This window comes from Vicugna pacos, chromosome 20, assembly GCF_048564905.1.
Source record: "Vicugna pacos chromosome 20, VicPac4, whole genome shotgun sequence".
Lineage (NCBI taxonomy): Eukaryota > Metazoa > Chordata > Mammalia > Artiodactyla > Camelidae > Vicugna > Vicugna pacos.
In genome coordinates, this window is record NC_133006.1 from 24,043,799 (window position 1) to 24,063,561 (window position 19,763).

At 48.3% G+C, this 19,763-nt stretch overlaps 2 protein-coding genes and 1 pseudogene across 3 annotated transcripts; 1 reads left to right on the plus strand and 2 right to left on the minus strand.

Annotated features, from left to right (window-relative positions):
- Nucleotides 1–1,485: 1,485 nt before the first annotated feature.
- On the minus strand, nt 1,486–1,990 carry LOC140687871 (transcription initiation factor TFIID subunit 13 pseudogene; annotated as a pseudogene).
- Nucleotides 1,991–9,971: 7,981 nt separating this feature from the next.
- On the plus strand, nt 9,972–14,699 carry POU5F1 (POU class 5 homeobox 1). The gene is made up of 5 exons (XM_006215309.3): nt 9,972–10,376; nt 13,056–13,176; nt 13,447–13,577; nt 13,903–14,061; nt 14,166–14,699. Exons 1-5 carry the CDS (start codon nt 9,972–9,974, stop codon nt 14,430–14,432), a joined length of 1,083 nt encoding a protein of 360 aa, XP_006215371.1. The 3' UTR covers nt 14,433–14,699.
- A 1,090-nt stretch (nt 14,700–15,789) lies between these two features.
- TCF19 (transcription factor 19) lies at nt 15,790–19,595 on the minus strand. 2 transcript variants are annotated; one of them, XM_015248728.3, is made up of 5 exons: nt 19,409–19,591; nt 18,430–18,990; nt 16,824–17,376; nt 16,347–16,569; nt 15,790–16,226 (listed from the first exon to the last, which is right to left on the minus strand). In XM_015248728.3, exons 2-5 carry the CDS (start codon nt 18,665–18,667, stop codon nt 16,089–16,091), a joined length of 1,152 nt encoding a protein of 383 aa, XP_015104214.1. In that variant the 5' UTR covers nt 18,668–18,990; nt 19,409–19,591; the 3' UTR covers nt 15,790–16,088. The 2 variants fall into 2 exon arrangements, with proteins under 2 accessions (XP_015104214.1, XP_006215370.1); XM_006215308.3 differs by having other exon boundaries at nt 15,790–16,569; nt 19,409–19,595.
- Nucleotides 19,596–19,763: the final 168 nt, after the last annotated feature.

The window sequence follows — 19,763 nt, forward strand, 5'->3', positions numbered from 1 at the left end:
AGCAAACATAAACATATATGTATAAATTCTTTTCCCCTTCATACAAAACGTAATGTGTGCTATCCTGCACCTTGCTTTTTTACCCTTAACATTGTATGATGGAGACCACCATTAGGATATATCAAGAGTATCTTACTTTTTTTTACTTACAGTACTTTCTTGTATGAAATGCAGTACTTTCTTGTATGCAGTGCTTCTTAACCAATTCCCTACTGATAGTCATTTGGATTGATTGATTGATTGCTTTTAAAACCAACACTAGGGTGTGGGGGTATAGCTCAGTTGGTAGGGTACATGTTGAGTATGCACAAGCTACCTGGTTCCATTCCCAGTAACTCCATTTGTTTTTTGTTTCTCAATCTTTTAAATTTTTCATACTTTATTATTTGTATTGATAGGTTAAGAAAGTAGAATTTTCCTAAGTACTGTTTCATAGATAATGTTCATAAGCAGCACACAAAACATTCAGTTTCACAAAGAGTAATGTTCAATGATCCCTCTAAATGCAGTTTTAATCGTTTCTTTAAGCTAAGTGCAAGAATAATACAATAAGCTCAATACACACAAAACCTGTATATGTATATCCTGAACTACAAAAGTGGTTTCCACAGCCATGTATGGTTTTAGTCAGGAACACATTTTCACAGTGAACAAGTACTAACAAACATGTTAATAAAAAGTTACTGCAAATGCTTATTCTGCCATCAGCTTTTTCAGCAACACCATTCCTGCTGCAGAAGGCACTTATTAGAAGCTTTAATCTGGACCTAGGAAAATGAATCCTCTTAAAAATTGACAAATAGTGTATTATAAGGTTTTAAATCAAATAAGCCTTCCAACACAAAAGCAGTCACATAAAACTTTTAGTTTCTCAAAAAATAAGAAACAAAAAAATTTAAAATCACTCTTGTTATCTAAAGAAAAGAGTATTAAAACAAATTATCTTAAGACAAATAAACACTCCTACAAAAGGCTGTATTTTCTTATATCATTTTCTCCTTAAAAGAAACACAAATCAGTTCACTACCTTTTAATAACTTCTTTGACTACTGTAGTCTAAAAACTTTAGAATACATGAAACATGTCTTTATGAGCGATCATAAAGTCAAAGATGCCTTTTAAATTTCATGTATTAAACAGCTACAGCTACAGTACAGCCTACAATGGCACAAATACACCTAACATATAAATACTACTTCATTTAAATGGTCAAAAGTCAGAAGGAACTGAACGGTTTGCAAGGTACTTTGACATATATGTGGTCATTAAAATCCAATAAGTAATTCAAGTCTGGTAATATAATGGCAGGCAATTAAAGGCTCAAATATCACTCTAAAATCAAAGACATGAAAATTAAGACTGAAAACTTTGTGGTTCTCCACCTTTCATTCACATGGCTAGATATCAGGACCTTACTGTGAAAAATACAGTTATTAAATGTGGTTTCCCCAGAAGACAATGAAGCTTCAGAAAGTACAAAAGGTGTCAAGACCCACAGTTTGCTTCATCAAATGCTTTTCTAGCTTGTTTCAATTCTTCATTCCTAGTAAGCAAGTCTTTAAACCTAGCAAACTTTCTTGGGTCCTTTCAAATCAAAAACGGTATCTTCAATTTGTACAAGACCTTGTCTTCCAATTGACATTGCCTTGTGAGTCGTTGCAGTGATGAACTCTATGACAAGGTCTTCAAGAATATCCACTGACTCAGTATAAGGATTCTGGTCATCCCCAAACCCATACACCATATATCTTAATTCTTTAGAAAAAAATCTCTTTCTTTCACCCTGTCTACCTTCTGTACCTCTTCCAATTTCTTCATTTTCTTCTTCAAACCGATTCTGAACTTGGCCTCCGCTACTGTGCCCAAAGGGGTAAGGGAAAAAGTGGGCTGGAACAGAGGTGTTCACTCACAGTGAGGTCTTCTTCACCTGCCATTCCACCAGCCAGCCACCTCCAGCAGCCTCCTGCTTCTGCGTGCCCAGTACCTCCATTTGAAAAACTAAAATAAAACCAATATTACAATGTGTAATTTTGAATAGTCATTTTACAGATATGCCAGTATGTTTTCGGACACATTCCTAGAAGTAGGACTGCTGGATGTATGCATTTTTTAATTTGGACAGAGATGGCCACATTGCCCTTCATAAAAACGTTACCAGTTTACAGTCCCATTGGCAATATAATTGAGTATCTATTTTGGTGTGGTTATTTTTTAAGCTACAAAAATATACAGAGATCCATATTTGGGAGCCATCCACATATAAACGATATTTAAATCCCGGGACTGGATGAAAATAGAGTGATTAGGAAGGCAGTAAGAACGGACTAAGCAGCCTAGGTAAAGTTCTTAAACATGCCAACATTTAGAGCAAAAGGAGCTGGCAAAGGAGATTGAGAAGGAGCAGCTGGTATGGGAGGAAGAAAACTAGAACTCTATATGTCACAGAAGCTTTAAAGGTTGTGGGGTGGTGGGGGAAGCATAAATATAAATTAATACAATCACTTCAGAGAACAATTTGGCATCACGTGGTAAAGATGTGCAAAAATTCCACTCCTACTAACATATCCAAACAGGACACACAAGCGACCAAGGAGAGATGCTCCTAAATGTTCATTGCCGCAAAAACAACCCAAAGGTCAATGAAGAGAAAATATGAGGTACATTGTAGCATTTTTATACAATGAATACCATCGAGAAATGAAAATAAATGAAGTATTTGTATAAACGTGGATGTATCTCCTATACAATGTTGACTGAAAAAGAAAGCTACAAAAAAAAAAAAAAGGAAAAAAAAAAGCAAGCTACAGAATGATACATTCAGCAAGGAGCAATTTCTAGTCTTAAAACATACCAAATGAAAGGATTTTTAAAATTATTTTTCATTTCTTTCTTTTTTTTTTTTTCTGCCTTAACACAGGCACTGGGTATTGAATTTGAATCCAGGACCCTCCTGCACACCAAGCCCATGCTCTACCATTGAGCTATATCCTCACCCTCTGATTTTTAGAATTCTTAACAAAACATAAAAGCATACACAAAATTCAATACAAACACACACACACACACACACACACACACACACCCCTCAGGCTGTCCTTGCCTGTAAAGTGTTAACTGAAACACATGCATATCAGAACAATGCAAAATGAGGACTGTCTGCATATATTTCTACTCTTTACCATATATACCACATACAGCAAATGATACTAAAGTGTGACAAGCCGACAAACCTGTGTGGTAACTCCATAAAGCTTTCTTACAATTCTCTGTTCCTTTCTTCCAGCTCAAACTACTTCATAATAAAATTTGTGAAGTAGATCCAAAAGAAGTGAGCAAAAGAAAGAAAAATGTTATCAAGTGTGGGAAGCTGCTGCTGGGAGGTAAAGAAAGATGAGCTCATAGACCTCTCTATTAGAATGAACTGTACTCAGTCTGTTAGTGACCTTGACCACAGCAGACTTCCTTGAGGAATGTGAGCTGAAGTCAGAATGAAGTGAGCAGAACCAGGAAAGAAGGATGAAGAAGGACCACAGGCACAAATAAGCCTTAGGTGTCAAACTCTGGGGGTGTGGCAGGGTGGGCAGGAGTGGAAGGCAGAGGTGGGGTTGGATTCTGAGCATTCTTCTTTGGATCTGAAGCTTAGAGAAAGGGCATTAACATTTATTTAGCTCTTTCCACAATCTTCAGAGAGATCTGAAACAGTTTTCACAAACTGAAGAATGAATTCCTCCAATAGCTCCTGGGTCCCTTGGAGAAATTAAGTACTTTGGCCTGTTTTCGGAATACAGAGACAGTCATGTGAAGTTCCTGGGGGCTAGACCTCACAATCTGGGCCATTATTCTCAATGGTGTGTGAAAATTCGGTAGATTTTGCTTTCCAGAATAATTTTTTAAAAGAAAGTTCTTTGTTAGAATGTTTGCAGTACATGTATCTGACAAAGGATTTATATCCAGAGTATATAAATGACTCCTATGACTTCATAATAAAAAGACAAAAAGCACAGGGAACTATATTCAATATCTTGTAGTAACCTATAATGAAAAAAGCATTTGAAAATGAATATATGTATGTAAATGTATAACTGAAACATTATGCTGTACACCAGAAATTGACACAACATTGTAAACTGACTATACTTCAATTGAAAAAAAAAAAAAGAAATCCTCGATAAACAAGTTTCTAATGTATAGCACAGGGAACTGCGTTCAGTATCTTGTAATAACCTTTTATGAAAAAGAATACAAAAAAGAATAGATATGTATAGCTGAATTACTATGCTGTATGTAAGAAACGAACACAACATTGTAAATCAACTATACATCAATAAAATTTAAAAAGGGAAAAAAAGAAAAAAGTAACAACAAAAAATGAATAAGACTTAAACAGGCACTTTACAAAGAAAGATACATGAATGGACAACACATATATGTGAAAAACTTCCCAAGATCGACCAGGGAAAATACAAAGTCAAAACACACTGACAGACCACTGTGCACCCATCAGAAAGGCTAAAAGAGCTCCAAAGCCCTGACATCTGACACCTCCACGTTGTTCAAAAGAAGAGAGTAAAACAAATGTACCAAACAATCCAGGATAATGATATAAGATCGTATGTAAAATTGCAAGCCAACATACTGTGACTTGTAGTATTTCAGAAAAGAGAGAGATCAACGTGGCCAGAGGAGGCATTAAGGGTTTTGGGGGCAGAAGGTAGAATCGACTGGGAAGTAGCTTGCTTCTTTGCAGCATGTGTACTAATTGCCAGGAACTTTAGGGCAGTATCTCGTTTAATCTTCACCATGTTCCTGTGAAGAGGAACCTTCCATTTTAGAGATCAATAACTGAGAGTCTGAAATTTAAGTAACCAGTCTACAACATCACCCAGGAGCAAAGCTGGAGGGATACCCAGGACATCTGCCTCCAAGCCTGACTGTTTCCATTATCCCACCTCAGGACTCCTAAGAGAAGGGAGGAGTTTGAATGGGTTGTGAGACTGGGGACAATGCATGAGCTAGATCTGCACTAAAACAGTGGAGAAGCACCCTCCCTCCCCTCACCCCATGCCCTCCTCCAAGGACTGCAATCATCCCCTCTGACCCTCTGATTTACCAGGCACCCCTTACTCTCCCTCTCCCCACAATGGTTAAGAGAATAGGGGAGGGAAGAAGGAGAAATTGCTTTTGCCTTTCTTGGCCTCTTTCTCCAGGGGTCTCTGCCTTTCTGCCTTTTACTTTTCCCCGCACCAGCGGATTCACTTCACAGTTGAGTGCCTACTGTGTGCCAAGAGCTCTGCCTTCCTCTGGGGATAAGAAAACGAGAAAGACAGCTCCTGCCCCTCAAAGAACTTACTGTCTAGGTGGGAATGATTGTAACAAATTCCTTCAGTGTTAAAATTAAGTATCATCCCCATCATCGGAGGGAGGACAGGGATAATTCAGGGAAGGTGACCTGGATGGAGCTGACACATAGGGTTTGACAGGTTCCAGAACTCTCTTTATTGCAATTCAAATCTGGACACAGGTAAATAATGTCTTTCTGACTGAATTCCTTTCAGTCTTCCTGAGAGATGGGCAAGCTCATTCTGGAACAAGGAAGACAGGTGGGGTGAAGAGACCACTCCCCAAGGACATAGGCCCAGGACACTTGTGTTCTCCTGGCCACCACTGCCCACCCACACTTCTCCCAGGACCAGCCTTCTTCCAAACCTTTCACAGCCCTTGACTATATTCTGTGGTGTTCACCGTGGATACCCTGGCCACAGCCAGCCTCAGAGTCAGACTATTGAGAAACAGAGCAACACTGATCCTTGCTGAATTAATATGGGGAGCTGAAGTCTCTCTGAGTCAGAGATAAACTTGGCAGGTCAGCCTCATTAAAAGCTTTAATTACAATTCCAGGGGGTTAGCGCATAGCTCAGTGTTGGAGTACATGTTTAGCATGCAGGAGGTCCTGGGTTCAATCTTTGGTACCTCCATTAAAAATAAATAAATCTAATAACCCTCTCCCTGAAAAAAAGAGAAAAAAGAAAGTTTCTTGGTGATGGCTGCACAACGATGTGAGTGTATTTAATGCCACTGTACTGTACACTTACAAATGGTTAAAATGGTACCTTTTTTAATAGACTTTATTCTTTTAGAGCAGTTTCAGGTTCACAATAGAAATGAGCAGAAAATACAGAGTTCACATATAGCCCTCCCCACCTACACATATATACTCCCCTACCCTCATCATCCCTTCTCAGTGTGGTATATTTGGTACAATCTATGAACCAACATGGGCACATTATTATCAACCGAAGTCCATAGTTTACATTAAGGTTCACTCTTGATATTGTACATTGTGTGGGTTTTGACAAATGCACAATGACATGTTACATGTCATTAAAATGGTACATTTTATGTTATGTGTATTTTACCACAATGGAAAACAAAAACAAAACCAGAAAAAAAGAATGCGTCTTCAAATGATCTGGTGACTAAGAATGGAAGTTGAGACTAGTCAGAGGCTAGGAAATCAGACATGAAAACGGATTTTTAAAAGCATAATATTTAATTGCTGAGGAGTCGTCTCAGCATAAAAATACTTATAATCCCATGGTGACCCAACGAAGAACAATGTAAACTCAGAATGCCAGGGACCTTGTTTTGCAGACCCTTGGTTTATTCCTGCAGACTACAAGCAGAGAGCTGATTCTGAGATTTGAGGTAACATTATCTGGATTTGGGAAAAGAAGACTTCAGTTTGCAGACTTTGCAGGAGAGACCATATTGTCCGTTGTTGAGAAGAGGGGCGTTGGTTTACGGTGAGTGGTGGAATATGTATAAATTGAGATTAAAGGAGATAGTCTCCCAAAGTGGACAAAGCCTGAAACTTCTCTCCTCAGCCCTCCATTCTTTCTCCTTCTGCCTTCAGATTGACAGAAGCTACAAGTCAAAATAAGTGGTTTGCTACCCTGGTCTCAAGCAAGTCTTCACTGGTCCCCATCTGGGTCGTTTCGATTGGTTTTCCCAACCAAACAGCACCCCCATGCTCCAGTGAGGGGACAGCAGCAAGGCCACCATCATGCTTCTTTGCAGCTTAGCCACCAGTCACAGCTGGTGGGGAGTGGTGGCCCTCACTTGCTCTCCCTGAGTCTTGGGGTATACTCTGCAACCAGATACTCGCATTTGTCTTTGCGAAGGGCCTGGACATTGCACTATAATAAAGGTGTGTGTGGAGAGTTTGTGAGCCCAGTCCTAAATTGGTTTGGGGGGCTTGAAGTTTTTTAGTGACTCCCTGAGACCCGAGAGAGTGGAGGAGCCACATCTAATGACTTGACTCTGCTTCCGGTCTCCTCCAGGCCTGCAGAGAGCTTGGCCTTGGCAGGAGTGACGTGGCCTACCCTTCAGGTGTAACTCCACCAGCCAGAGCAGCCCAGGAGGGGGCTGGCTAGGAGTCCAGACAAACTGAACTGGCCATTAAGGTTCTGGGTCAGACTCCAGGCAAACACGGGACTGACCACGCTTAGGTCTGGATCCAAGCACCCACCCTGCCTCTGGCTCTCCCTCTGGAATGGGGCTCTTGCCCAGGAAAGAAACACACCACCTAGAGCAACTAACCGATTGTAATCTAAAAAACAGAGTTGTGTTGTTTAGAGGGAAATGGGGAAGGTGTTTTAGGGGTTGATGGGAAGACAGGTGTTCAAGGGCTCTATGGACCACATGGGGAAAGGGGCTGCTGGGCGCCTAGAGGGCGGCGAGCCCGGGAGCCCTGCAGCTGGAGATTTCCTAGGCCCGCCCCTCCCCCTCCTCTGGGAGGCCGTCTTCTTGGCAGACAGCAGATAGATGCATGACAAAGGGGCTATGATGGCTCTGTCCTGGGGGTTGGGGAGATGGCTGGGGAAAGGCCCCTCCTGTTTCAAAGCACATCTCTCCACCCCCACCAGGACCCTTAATCTATCTGCCTTTTGGGCAGTTAGTGGTTTAGAGGTAAATACAGCTCCAGCCCTGCTGCCCTGTAGATCCTCCAGCAGACCTGTAGGAAGTATTGAAATGCAGGTTACAATTGGTTGCCCAAAAGTATGTACAGATGGTCTGGAACAGGGGCTGTATGATATAGATTCAGAGGGGAAAAAAAACAAAAAAAACCCTCATGCTCAAAGGACTCCCAGATACCACCAAGGCTGCCACAGTCAGGAGGACCCCCACCAGAACACTCAGACCCTCAGAAGGAAGATGCCGAGACATGACCCCAGCAAACAACCCCAGACCAAGCTGAGATGAAGTGATGCCTAAGTCGGCAGAGGTCCATGTCCCAGGCTCAGGATTCTGGCTTCCAAGCTGTAGGGAGCTCTGGTCCACAGCCTTTCCAGAGCCCCCCTCAAGTCACCTCGGGGCCTTCATTTAGGGCAAGTTTGGGGAGCAGACAGACAGGCATCATCCCAAACAGACAGTCTGAAATCTATTCTCTTGCAAACAGAATCAAGGACTAGGCCAGCAGCCTGAGCCCTTAGGACAGGCCCAGAAAAATAGACCCTGTGGGAGAGAGAGCTTAGGACAGGCTTCCTGTACCCCCTCCCCAAGTCACTCTCCACCCTCTCTGCATCTTTTCGCCAGCCCCCCTAAACAAAGGCTTGGGGGACTGGGGGAGGGGTGGGTGTCAAGGCTGGACGCCTGAGTCCTCTAGAAGGGGACGGGATACCTGGGTCCCAGCGGGGGGCCCGTCTGAGGCTCAGTCTTTGAGGGGATGTGGGGATAGTTGCTGGAGCTCTTGTAGCTGCTCTGAGGGGGATTCTGTGTGAGGGGATTGGGGCTGGGGGGTTGGGGGGCAGGAAGCTGTCCCCAGGGGAGCCATCCAGGCCCATTCAAGGGTTGAGCACTTGTTTAGGGTTAGAGCTGCCCCCTCTGGGGACCAGGATTGTCCAGCCAAGGCCATTGTCCGGCCCCCTTCCCCCAGTCCCTCCCAAAGCCTCTTTGAACCTGAAGTCAGATATTTTTTTCTCCCCCCTCCCTCCTTGGCTTTCCCCACCCAGGGCCTAGGGCTGGAGGCCTGGGCTGGGAGGTGGGGGAGGGAGAACAGTCAACTACAGTGCGGATATTCGGGTCCCTGAAGGGGGGAGGGTGGGTAAGAAACCTGATGTGTGCGACCCACAGTGGGGGATCCTTCAGGGGGTGTCCGATCCCTCTGTCTGGACAAAGGTTGGGAGATTCAGGCCCAGTTGGTCCAGAGCTAGCCCTTAGAAGGGAAAGTGGGGGTTCAATCCTTGGGTCTGGTAGGTGAGGGGGCTCTGGAACCAGGAAACCGGGGTATAGAATGGAAGCCTTGTCTGGCAGTCAGCTCCTGGCGATGGGGTGGAATTTGGCAGGCTGGGCAGATGGGTGCCGGGCATCATCGCAACTTTGGGGTAACTGAATCTGGCCAGTAATCTGGATGGGAATGTCTAGGTTCCCGGATTGGGGTGGGGGAGGACAGCAGCCGGGGTCTGCTAAGGAATTGAGGCGTACCCCCAGCAGTACTTGGCACATTACAACGAATGTTTGAGGAGCTGGCTGGCTGGGCTCCAGTGACAGTGCCAAGGTCTTTGGAGAGGGGTCCAGCACCCGGGCTTCTGGAAATCGTGCAGGAGGTGTGGAAGGGATCCCAGACGGCTCCCGATGTGCGCGGACGGTGGAGAAGGAGGGTGGCTTGCCGGGAGTTGGAAGTGAAGGTCCGCATGGGGGACTTGCAACCAAGAGCCTTGGGGTCTGGGGCCTGGAGAGGCTCCCAGTTGGAGCTCCAAGGTTTCGCCTTCCACCGATACCATCGCCACTGTCAGGCAAACACCCTCCGCCTCAGTTTCTCCCACCCCCACCGTCTCCTCCCCCACCCATCCAGGGGGCGGGGCCAGAGGTCAAGGCTAGTGGGTGGGATTGGGGAGGGAGAGAGGGGTTGAGCAGTCCCTTGGAGAGCCCTCGTTTTACTAGGCCCCCGGCTTGGGGCGCCTTCCTTCCCCATGGCGGGACACCTGGCTTCCGACTTCGCCTTCTCGCCACCACCGGGCGGTGGAGGCGATGGGCCAGGAGGGCCAGAGCCGGGCTGGGTTGATCCTCGGACCTGGCTGAGCTTCCAAGGGCCTCCCGGTGGGTCAGGAATCGGGCCGGGGGTTGGGCCGGGGGCCGAGGTGTGGGGGCTTCCCCCGTGTCCCCCGCCCTATGACTTCTGCGGAGGGATGGCCTACTGTGGACCTCAGGTCGGTGTGGGGCTGGTGCCCCAAGGCGGCCTGGAGACCCCTCAGCCCGAGGCCGAGGCGGGAGCCGGGGTGGAGAGCAACTCCGAGGGGGCCTCCCCGGAGCCCTGCGCCGCCCCGGCTGGCGCCGTGAAGCTGGACAAGGAGAAGCAGGAGCCAACCCCCGAGGAGGCGAGTGAGCTGCAGCGGGGCTGGGGGAGGTGGCCGCACGGGCCGGGGGCGGCCGCGGGAGGGGAAGTGGTCGCCTGCGGCTGCCTGGGTCCCGGACCTAGGAGGGGAGCGGGCGGGGGCGGCGCCCCGGGCAGACAGGGGAGTGTGGGGACTGCGAGCTGTCCCGAGAGCAGGGGCAAGGTGGGAACCAGGGGCCAGAAATTAGAGGGAACCGCAGGTGAGGGCAGGGACGCCCTGGGGCAGTCGGAAGCCGGCCTTGCTTCCCCCTTCGGCCCTTGTCAAGTAGGTCCTTCCACTTCCTAGGTCTGACCTGGGTCGGGTCACTCATTACCAGTCCAGCATCAGACCCAGCTTGGGGTTTGAGCCCCTTCGACCCGTATCCCTTCTGGAAAATCTGAGCCTTATCAGACCCAGGATCTTGGCCTTAGGGTTAAGAGGGCCTGAGGGTGAAAACAGTGCTTATCCCAGGGTTATTGTTCCTGAAAGTCTAGGGTGTGACTGGTTTCTGATAGAAGCTCCTGTTTGGGCTGTGTGGACGTGTAGAGTTTGGGTTTACCTTCCATCAAGTTTAGGGCTTGTCTTCTTCCCTTGACCTCTGCCTTGGTTGGGCCTGGTGAGTCACCCTCGTGCAGACTGCACACCCTGGCACCCCCTTGGAGACAGCTGGAAGTACCGATTTCAGCCGTAATTCCACAGGTAGTGAACTGTGGGGGAAGGGGAAGAAGTCATCTCCAGGCCATTCCCCAAATGTAGGGCTTGCTGAGGAATTGAAGACTTCCGCGTCCAGCCCTGCTGGGGACTATTAAGGATGTATCTTCTAGTCTACCGAATAGACAAGTGCAAGCAATTAGAGATCTAGTACTAAGCCTTTAGACCTCAGAAGGAGGTGTGAGTGGTTTCAGCTGACCAAGTAGCCCTAGACTTTTTGCAAGAGGCTACTGCTGAGCCTTGAATAATAATGGCTGCCAATTGTGGTCCATTTCCTAAGTGCCTGGATGTGGGCTCAGTTTCTACATCATTATCTCATTAACCAGCACAAAATCTCCCAGGGAGGTATTATTAACCTATTTCACGGGTCTTAACTGCTAAATGATTAACCTAGGGTTCGAACTGGGGTTTCCCTTGTTTCAAGTCCCCAAAATATGATTTGGAAAAGCCGAGATGGGGACAGCTGGGGACATTTTTAGGTTTGCAACATTGGTTGAGCAGAAGTTGGGAATGGAAGTTAGCCTATTTGAGTTTGGTGTGATTGATCACCCTGGAAATACTTCTTTTAGGTTTCCGGGACTGCACTGGCCTTCATTGGAGAGCCTCGGGGCTCCGTCCATCAAACTCTGCTCTGTCTACCTTTACTTCCTCTCATCCACCCTCAAGGCTCAAATACCTTGTAGACCTGACCACTGCATTTTGTCTCCCGCTGGGATGGCTCCCTGCACTGCCCCACCCTGTCCATTACCCAGTAGCTCAAGGCCCAAACCAGTCATCCTCATTCCTTTCACATCTTTACATCCAAACCTTTGGAGACACCACTATCTTTACCTTGGAAATACATCCTGAATCAATCACTTAGAGCCAGTCTGGTCCCAGCCACCATCATCTATACTGGGATGACTGCAGTTGCCTCCTCCTTAGTCTATGGCCAATACATCAACTGGAGTGAACATTTTCAAATGTGAGAGATCACTTTACTGCACAAAACCTTTTTGCAGCTTTCCATTTCACTGAGTAAACCAAAGTTGCTGCAGCATCTCCAGAATCTGCCCTGCTCACCTCCCTGACCTCATCAGACCCTTTTTTTTTACCATTCCTCCATCCTCTTACCCTGCTGGCTTTGCTTTTGGCCTTGCTACTACCGCCTCCCCCCCACCCCCTGCCCAACGCCTTTCCTCTTGGCTCCTTCCTTTTGCTCAAACATCATCTCTGACTATCTTATTTAAAAATTTCACCTTCCCCATCATCCCCTCCCCTGCTTTACTCTTCCGTAGCGCTTCTAACATACTAGATAATAGTTATTTTTCTCTCTACATCAGAATGAAAGCTGCATGAGGCCAGGGAATTTTTGTCTACTTTGTGTAGCCACTGGCTTACAGAAGGTGCTGTTGAAATTAGTGAGGATGCTTCTATATTGCAAAAAGAAACAGTAAAAATAAGGCATAATCAGATTTTTTAGATTGAGCACTAACTGTATACAAAGCACTTTATTCATACTTCTTATGACACCTGTTTTGTAGTGTGTCTATTTCTGTTTGTACACGCTGTGTCATAGTGTGTGGGACCCTCAAGGCAAGATGGAGAGTGTATTTGGAATGAGACTCAGAGAGACATGATGCTCTTTATTTCGCTAGTCTTAGAACTTCCTCAGGCTAGGGCTAATTCCTCATCAAAAAGCTTTTGTGAGTATTAAATGACCTAAAAAGACTGGAGGTCCCTTCATAACCTGATAGGTGTTCTCACTGAGGCTGGGGCCTCTTTCCATTATTGACTGGTGCCCTGTGTCTGATGGATGTGTCACTTTCTGGGGTAAATGACAGTTGTATATAGGTTATTTCTAGATATTAGATGGGCAGTCTGGAGGCAGAGATACTCCCACAGGCCATTCCTTGGGGCCCAAAAGGAAGGGGAGTGGGGTGGATAAATGGTATGTTTACGTTCTCATGTGTCCTGTCTTTTTGAATGCAGTCCCAGGACATCAAAGCTCTTCAGAAAGACCTGGAACAATTTGCCAAGCTCCTGAAGCAGAAGAGGATCACCCTGGGATATACCCAGGCCGATGTGGGGCTCACCCTAGGGGTTCTCTTTGGTGAGTCTCCCTCAACATGTTCTGACCCACGGAACACAGGGACCACATCTCCCCTGGAAGGAACATCCCTGAATTTGGGCCTTTCCTCCCCACCAGGGATACAGTAGGAAAAGATTCTGTCCTTGGGCCTTGATTTCTCTCTGGGAAGAAGTAGGACCCTGGTGGGGGATCTTGTGAGAATGGAAGAGGTGGTGAGGCCTGGGTCTTGCGGTCACAAGGGCCCTCAAAGGCCTGCTGCCTCATCTTGCTTCTTTCAACCCACCTCCCCAGGGAAAGTGTTCAGCCAAACGACCATCTGCCGTTTTGAGGCTCTGCAGCTCAGTTTCAAGAACATGTGTAAGCTGCGGCCCCTGCTGCAGAAGTGGGTGGAGGAAGCTGACAACAACGAGAATCTACAGGAGGTGAGGGTGGGAGGGATGCCTAAGGGCTGACCCTGCCTCAGCCCAATTTCTGCTTCCATGCCTGGCTGGCAGCTCTCCCCCGTGGAGTCAATAGTTCTCGCCAGAATGGAGTGGAATTCCTCAGATCTGCTGGGAGGAGGGCCAGGGCCACTGGTCTAAATCCACTCTTCCGGGATCTGTATTTTTCATATCACCTGGCGACTCATCCAGCCAGTGCTCCTTAGCAGTTTGCTCTGGAGTCACTGACCCTGTGGTGCTGCTGCTCAGCAGGTTCGAGGCTGGCCTTCCCGTTTCCTCCCTTGTCATCCCCTCCCCGCCTGCCCAGATATGCAAAGCAGAGACCCTTGTGCAGGCCCGGAAGAGAAAGAGGACTAGTATCGAGAACCGAGTGAGAGGCAACCTGGAGAGCATGTTCCTGCAGTGCCCAAAACCTACCCTGCAGCAGATCAGCCACATCGCCCAGCAGCTCGGGCTTGAGAAGGATGTGAGTGCCCCTGTCCCCTGTCCTTGCGTGCTCCATCTCCTCCCCGGTCACGCCTCCCAGAGCTTCTGATCGATTGTCACCCCCCCCATATCCTCCACCCCTAGGTGGTCCGAGTGTGGTTCTGCAACCGTCGCCAGAAGGGCAAACGATCAAGCAGTGACTATTCGCAACGAGAGGATTTTGAGGCTGCTGGGTCTCCTTTCTCAGGGGGACCAGTATCCTTTCCTCTGGCACCAGGGCCCCACTTTAGTACCCCGGGCTACGGGGGCCCTCACTTCACCACACTGTACTCCCCGGTCCCATTCCCTGAGGGTGAGGCCTTTCCCTCGGTGTCTGTCACCACTCTGGGCTCTCCCATGCATTCAAACTGAGGTGCCTGCCCTTCCCAGGAATGAGGTGGAGGGCAGAGGAAGGGGAGAGCTAGGGAGAGAACCCTGGGGTTTGTACCAGGGCTTTGGGATTAAGTTCTTCATTCACTAAGAAAGGAATTGGGGACACAAAGGGTGTGGGGCAGGGAGTTTGGGGTAACTGATTGGAGGGAAGGTGAAGTTCAATGATGCTCTTGATTTTAATCCCCACATCACTAATCACTTTGTGCTTAAATAAAGAAGCCTGGGACCCGGTAGATGGATACACTTGTCTTTGGTTTATCCTCCTTTGGTTACTGAAGGGTGGACGGGGATATCTAATAGTGGATATTAACAGCTCTCAGACCCAAATGACCCTGTAGCTAAGGTGCCCTTTAAGCTGCTGAGAGTCACAATGTCACAGGGAGATCTGGGATTGGAATCTGAGTTTATAAGTAGAGGGCTCATATGGGTGTGAACTTAGTTCTTAGGATCCTGTGACCTGGCTTCTGGGAAAATTGGAGGTAAGTGCCTTATTTTTGCCCAAAGATGCAGTTACTGCATAGTCCATTTCCTATTAGAAGCTGCCTTTTTGCTTTTCCTCACTCTACTCTAAAAGTCCTTAGTGGCTTTATGCCAAGAAATCGAATCTTCTAGATAACTTTTTTCTTCTGTTTATCACCCCAACCAGAAATCCCACCTTTTGCGTTCTTGATACGGGGTCCGTTTGGTTCCCACCTAAGGTTTTTGCCTACCCTGTCTGTAAGTGACTCACCCCACCCCACCCCACCCCACCCCAATTTTAGTCCTGGCTCTGCCACTACCTGATTGGGGCCCTTGCTCTGGACCTTTCCTCAATGTGTAAAAAAGTTGGGTTGGTAATAAGTAGGAGATGGAAGGGGATGGACATGCAGATTGCAATAGAATAGGTCAAGATGAGGCTTTCCTAATTAGAACCATAGAAATGATGCTTTGATAGCATCTTGGCTTGGAGTAAGACTCAGAAGAGAGTCATTGTAGCATATGTGGATCAACTGATATACTGGACCAGGTCGCATCTGCTCTAGCCCGTGTCCCAGATTTTATCTTCCTGGTAGTACTGGTGGAACTTGTAAAAGTTCTGCCACCCTCATGAACTTGACCAAATTCCAAATACCTTATTTGAATGGCACTGGATCTGTTTTCCTTTAAACGAGAAACTGTAATTACCTTTTTTCCTGTCTTTCTATCTGCAGTTCATCCCATGCACCTTTTCAGTGAGTAGGTTCATATTTCTCTGTGCCTTGTCTGCTCATCTCTCTTCCCCTAAGAATCTGATTTAGTTCTCCAGACTTTACCAAGTCCATCCTCCCAAGAATTGGAAAGCAAGGAGTATCAGACCCACGGACAGAAGCTGCTTATTCTTTATTTGGAAATGGAAGCAAAGCTCTGAAAAGCCAGGTCACAATCATTGTCAGTGGAAGGATTACTCACAATGTAAGAAGGAAGTCTGGGGCTGTGCCCTAGATTTTCCCAGAGGTGCCTTAGGTGATGCCATCCAAGGACATTAAGAACTTGCTTGTTCAAGTCTGGGGCTTCCACCTTCCCAGGCATGACCTCTGCAATTTATGGGTGCTCTTGACCACAGACATCCTAGGGTCCATGACAACATCTTATAAGTGGGACTCTCCAGCTCACTTCCTAGCTGGAGCAACTTCCTAGATGCAGCAATATCTTTGGCAGGAAACCATCTCTTCTGTCACCTTGGCCATGAGGGCTTGCTCCAGGCCTTGAATTGACATCCATAGCCATGGACCCTTCCCCTGCAGTCATTCCCTCCTGGGGAGGCAAGGGAAAAGAGGGTATCTCTTAGGATCCACTGGCACCCCAGTGTCCACCTGGAAGTGCCAGCTCTGTCCTCTGGTGCTTTGGTGGTGGGCCTTAGGTCTGGATACCTACACGACACCCTGGGCATCGAAAGTCGGCTTCCCTGGCAGCCTGGATGCTGCAGCCAACACAGGCCACGTGGAACCAGATGTCACAACCATCACACTGAACCCAGGCTACTGTCTCTTCTTGGGGTAGGCAGCAACAAGGGGCTGCACAGGGCTCCCCGCCCCCAACTGCAGGGGAGGCCCTGGGCGTGCTCACTGGGTGCTTCCGAGGACGCCCACGTCGATTTCTGAAGAAAGTGACACAAAAACCAGGGTCACTGGAAACCTGCAGTAGCCTAGGACTTTCCCCTGGATAACTGAGAGTGAACCTAGATAGATTTACTAGACGAATGGTGAATCTGGTTAGTAGAACCAACCTAGGTCTTGCCATTCCAAAATCTGTTCCACCTCCAACCCCCCAAGCAGAGAGCCACCTCCCAGCCTAGGGCTCTAAAACGGAATCAAGGCAGTGAAATACTGAGACCGAGATTTTTCCACTTACCCATTGGGTGTCGGAGTCTTCTCTACACGGAGTTTCTTCCTGGGCTCCATAAGGACTGGTGGGGGGCTCTCGGGAGCCTCTCTCTCATCATCCAGTTCTGCCAGCACTCGGTGAGCTGATTTCCTCCGGTTTCTTGGGGCTGGGGCAGAAGGGGTGGTCCCTACTTCCCCAGGGGGAGTTGGAGTGGGCTGGCTCTGTAGCACCCCCCCACTCCGAGAGAAGGTGAGGGGCTGGGAGTGGAGCTTGCTGAGGCTGCCAATGGAGTTGAGGATCAGCGTGGCTTTGGGGGCAGGGGAGAGGGTGCTGAGGGGGCGCTGTGGAGCCCCCTGGGAGGGCAGTACCGGCTGGAAACCAGTCCCGGTTCCCTGGTCTCCCCTAGACCGTGGAATGGTAATGGCAGCAAAATCTTGAGGTTTGACTCGGACTTGCTGAAACATGTAGAACTCCGAGGGGCTGGTTCCTGGGGGGCCTTCTGGACCAAAGGTCAGAAGGTCACCATCACTCAACTCCAGCCTGTGACCCCTTGGGAGTCGGACATTATTGACCAAAGTCCCTGTTGATGGTAGGGCACCAGACAGAACGACAAAAACAAACAACTGGTCAGAAGTGGAGAAATCTGGTCCTGTTTGATTTTCTGGGGAACACGAGGAAGAACATGACACCTGTCATCAAATTCTTACATTCTAAGTCCCTCCAGGTGACATCAGATATGAACTCCTTGTGAGTTGGGAATGTTTATTTTTCTTATGCCCTCCCACAGGGCATGTGGAGGGAATGAACTTCCATCACACCACTGAGGTCTGATTCTCTGAGATGCTGTCACGCAGCTCCAACTCAGCACTTATCAACATAGCTCAGACTGTCTGGGTTCAAATTCAAACTCCACCACTTACCAGCCATATGACCCTGGACAAATTAGCCTCTTTGTACCTCACTTTCCTTGTCTGTAAAATGGGGATGATATTTGTGCTCATTTACATTTAGTGCACTCAGAACAGTGCTTGGCTCTTAAGAGTAAGCACTAAATGAATATTGGCTGCTATAGTTAACCAATCCCCACAACACTTCCCAAGCAGACCTAGCAAAGACTTACATCTTACCTAAGAGTAACCTAAGACATAGAGAGGTGAAGTGACAGGCCTGAGTGACAATGCCAGGGGCCAGTGGCAGAACTCAATGTGAATCCAAGCCTGAGGATTGGATGTAAATCAGGAAGTAAGGAAGACACTCCCAGATCATTCAAACAACTCAACATATAACTGTCCTAAGCAAAGACCAATGTGCCTTCGCAGATATGGAAACTGAGTCATGTCTGAGCTTGGTCCCCAAAGACTCCAGAACAATCCCAATGTGATACTGCCCTGATGATACCCCATGCCCTGGATCTACCTACCAGCCCTTGTATGAGCTAAACAGGGCCCATCAAGGATCAGCCCTGGAAAGAGCTTCTGATACTGCACACTCCTTAATGGGAAGACAGGTCTGGATGACAATTGTCCATCCAACCTGATGGGGAGTTTGGGAGGCAGGCAGGGTCCCTGTGGAGACTCATTCCAGCCCAGAACTGTGGCTGCCCAGGTGCAAGGCTGCTCTGCTCACTCCTCACCTTGGCTGCTATGGTCCTCCAGGCTGACCCTCCAGTCATCGCCCCGGCGCTCAGCATGCAGCTCTGCGTGGACTCCAGAGATGAGGCCAGGCTCCTGCTGGGGCCGCAGGGCCACATCACACAGGTCGGCCCGGCAGCCCAGGCGGTAGGTGCAGCCAGTCCCGCTTGGAGGGTGGAAGGTGTAGAGATCGACACCCTTGCCGCCCCCTATGCGCAGCAGCTGGAAGCAGGGCAGCATGGGCGGTGCCCCCTCCACAACCTCTTTCACTTCAGGAATCCATCACCTTTCCCACTCCTGGGCCATGCACAGCTGGCCTAAGTTCACTTTCGTTCTGATGCAAGCTTGAGCTGTGCTTTGGGCAATTTCAACTTTGGGCACACTCCCTGAGTAATGCAAATTCAGAGTGCGAGGAGCCTAGGATGTTATGTAAAATTGGCTGTCAACAGATTTGCAACTGAAAAATCTGGTGAAGGTCCCAGGGTAGTGCAAAAACGAAGGCGTCCTATGGCATTAAGTTGAATCAGATCCTCAGTCCGCAGGATATTCCAGGAGCCTTCAATCTGTGCAAGGCAACAATACATTAGGCAGCTTCTAGGGAAGTTCTGTAGGTGTATGGGTTGGGGGTGGGTTCCTGCTTCTGTGTGATACTAACTTGTCACCTCGGTGTAATCTGCAGAAGAGAAGCTTCTTTCTGTCAAACATTTTTATCCAAATGGAGTAACCCTCCTGCCAGCCCGCGCCTGGCTCTTCTGGCCAATCCCACACTTATAACTAGTTAGTCTGAATCACAGTAGAAAATGTATCCACTGTCACCCCCAAAAGGCAGTGCAAACGAGTCTCTACGTTCTCCAACCAAGCAGATCTAAAACCCTGCTTCCTGACTTCTCCAGGTGGGGTAAAAACAGGAAAGGGCTCCCCAGGATCATGCAAGGCAAAACCAGCATTTTTCCTCCCCGCCCCAGCCCGGTTCGTATCTACCGCGCGGTGCAGTCTCGGAGTGGTCCCCTCTCCAGGCAGTGCCAGCCTGTGCGGCAGCCCAGGACCTCTCGAGCTCCGGCCGGGGCTGGCTCTCCTGCGGCTGTTTGACAGCGAGGAAGCGAGGCCAGGAGGGGCGCGGCCTCAGTGCGCGGGCAGCGCCGACCCCGCCTTCGGAATTCCCGGGTCCGAACTTCGCGCCGAGCGAGCCCGCCCCTCGTGCTGTTTCTGATTGGCCAGCTCGTTTGCCCTCCTTCTCTGCATTGGGTAGCTTGCTGGGAGGATCCCCGATCTCCCGCCTTCCGCTTTTTCTGATTTGTTCACAAGTTTTCCCGGGTTCCCGGAGTCGGGAGGAGCC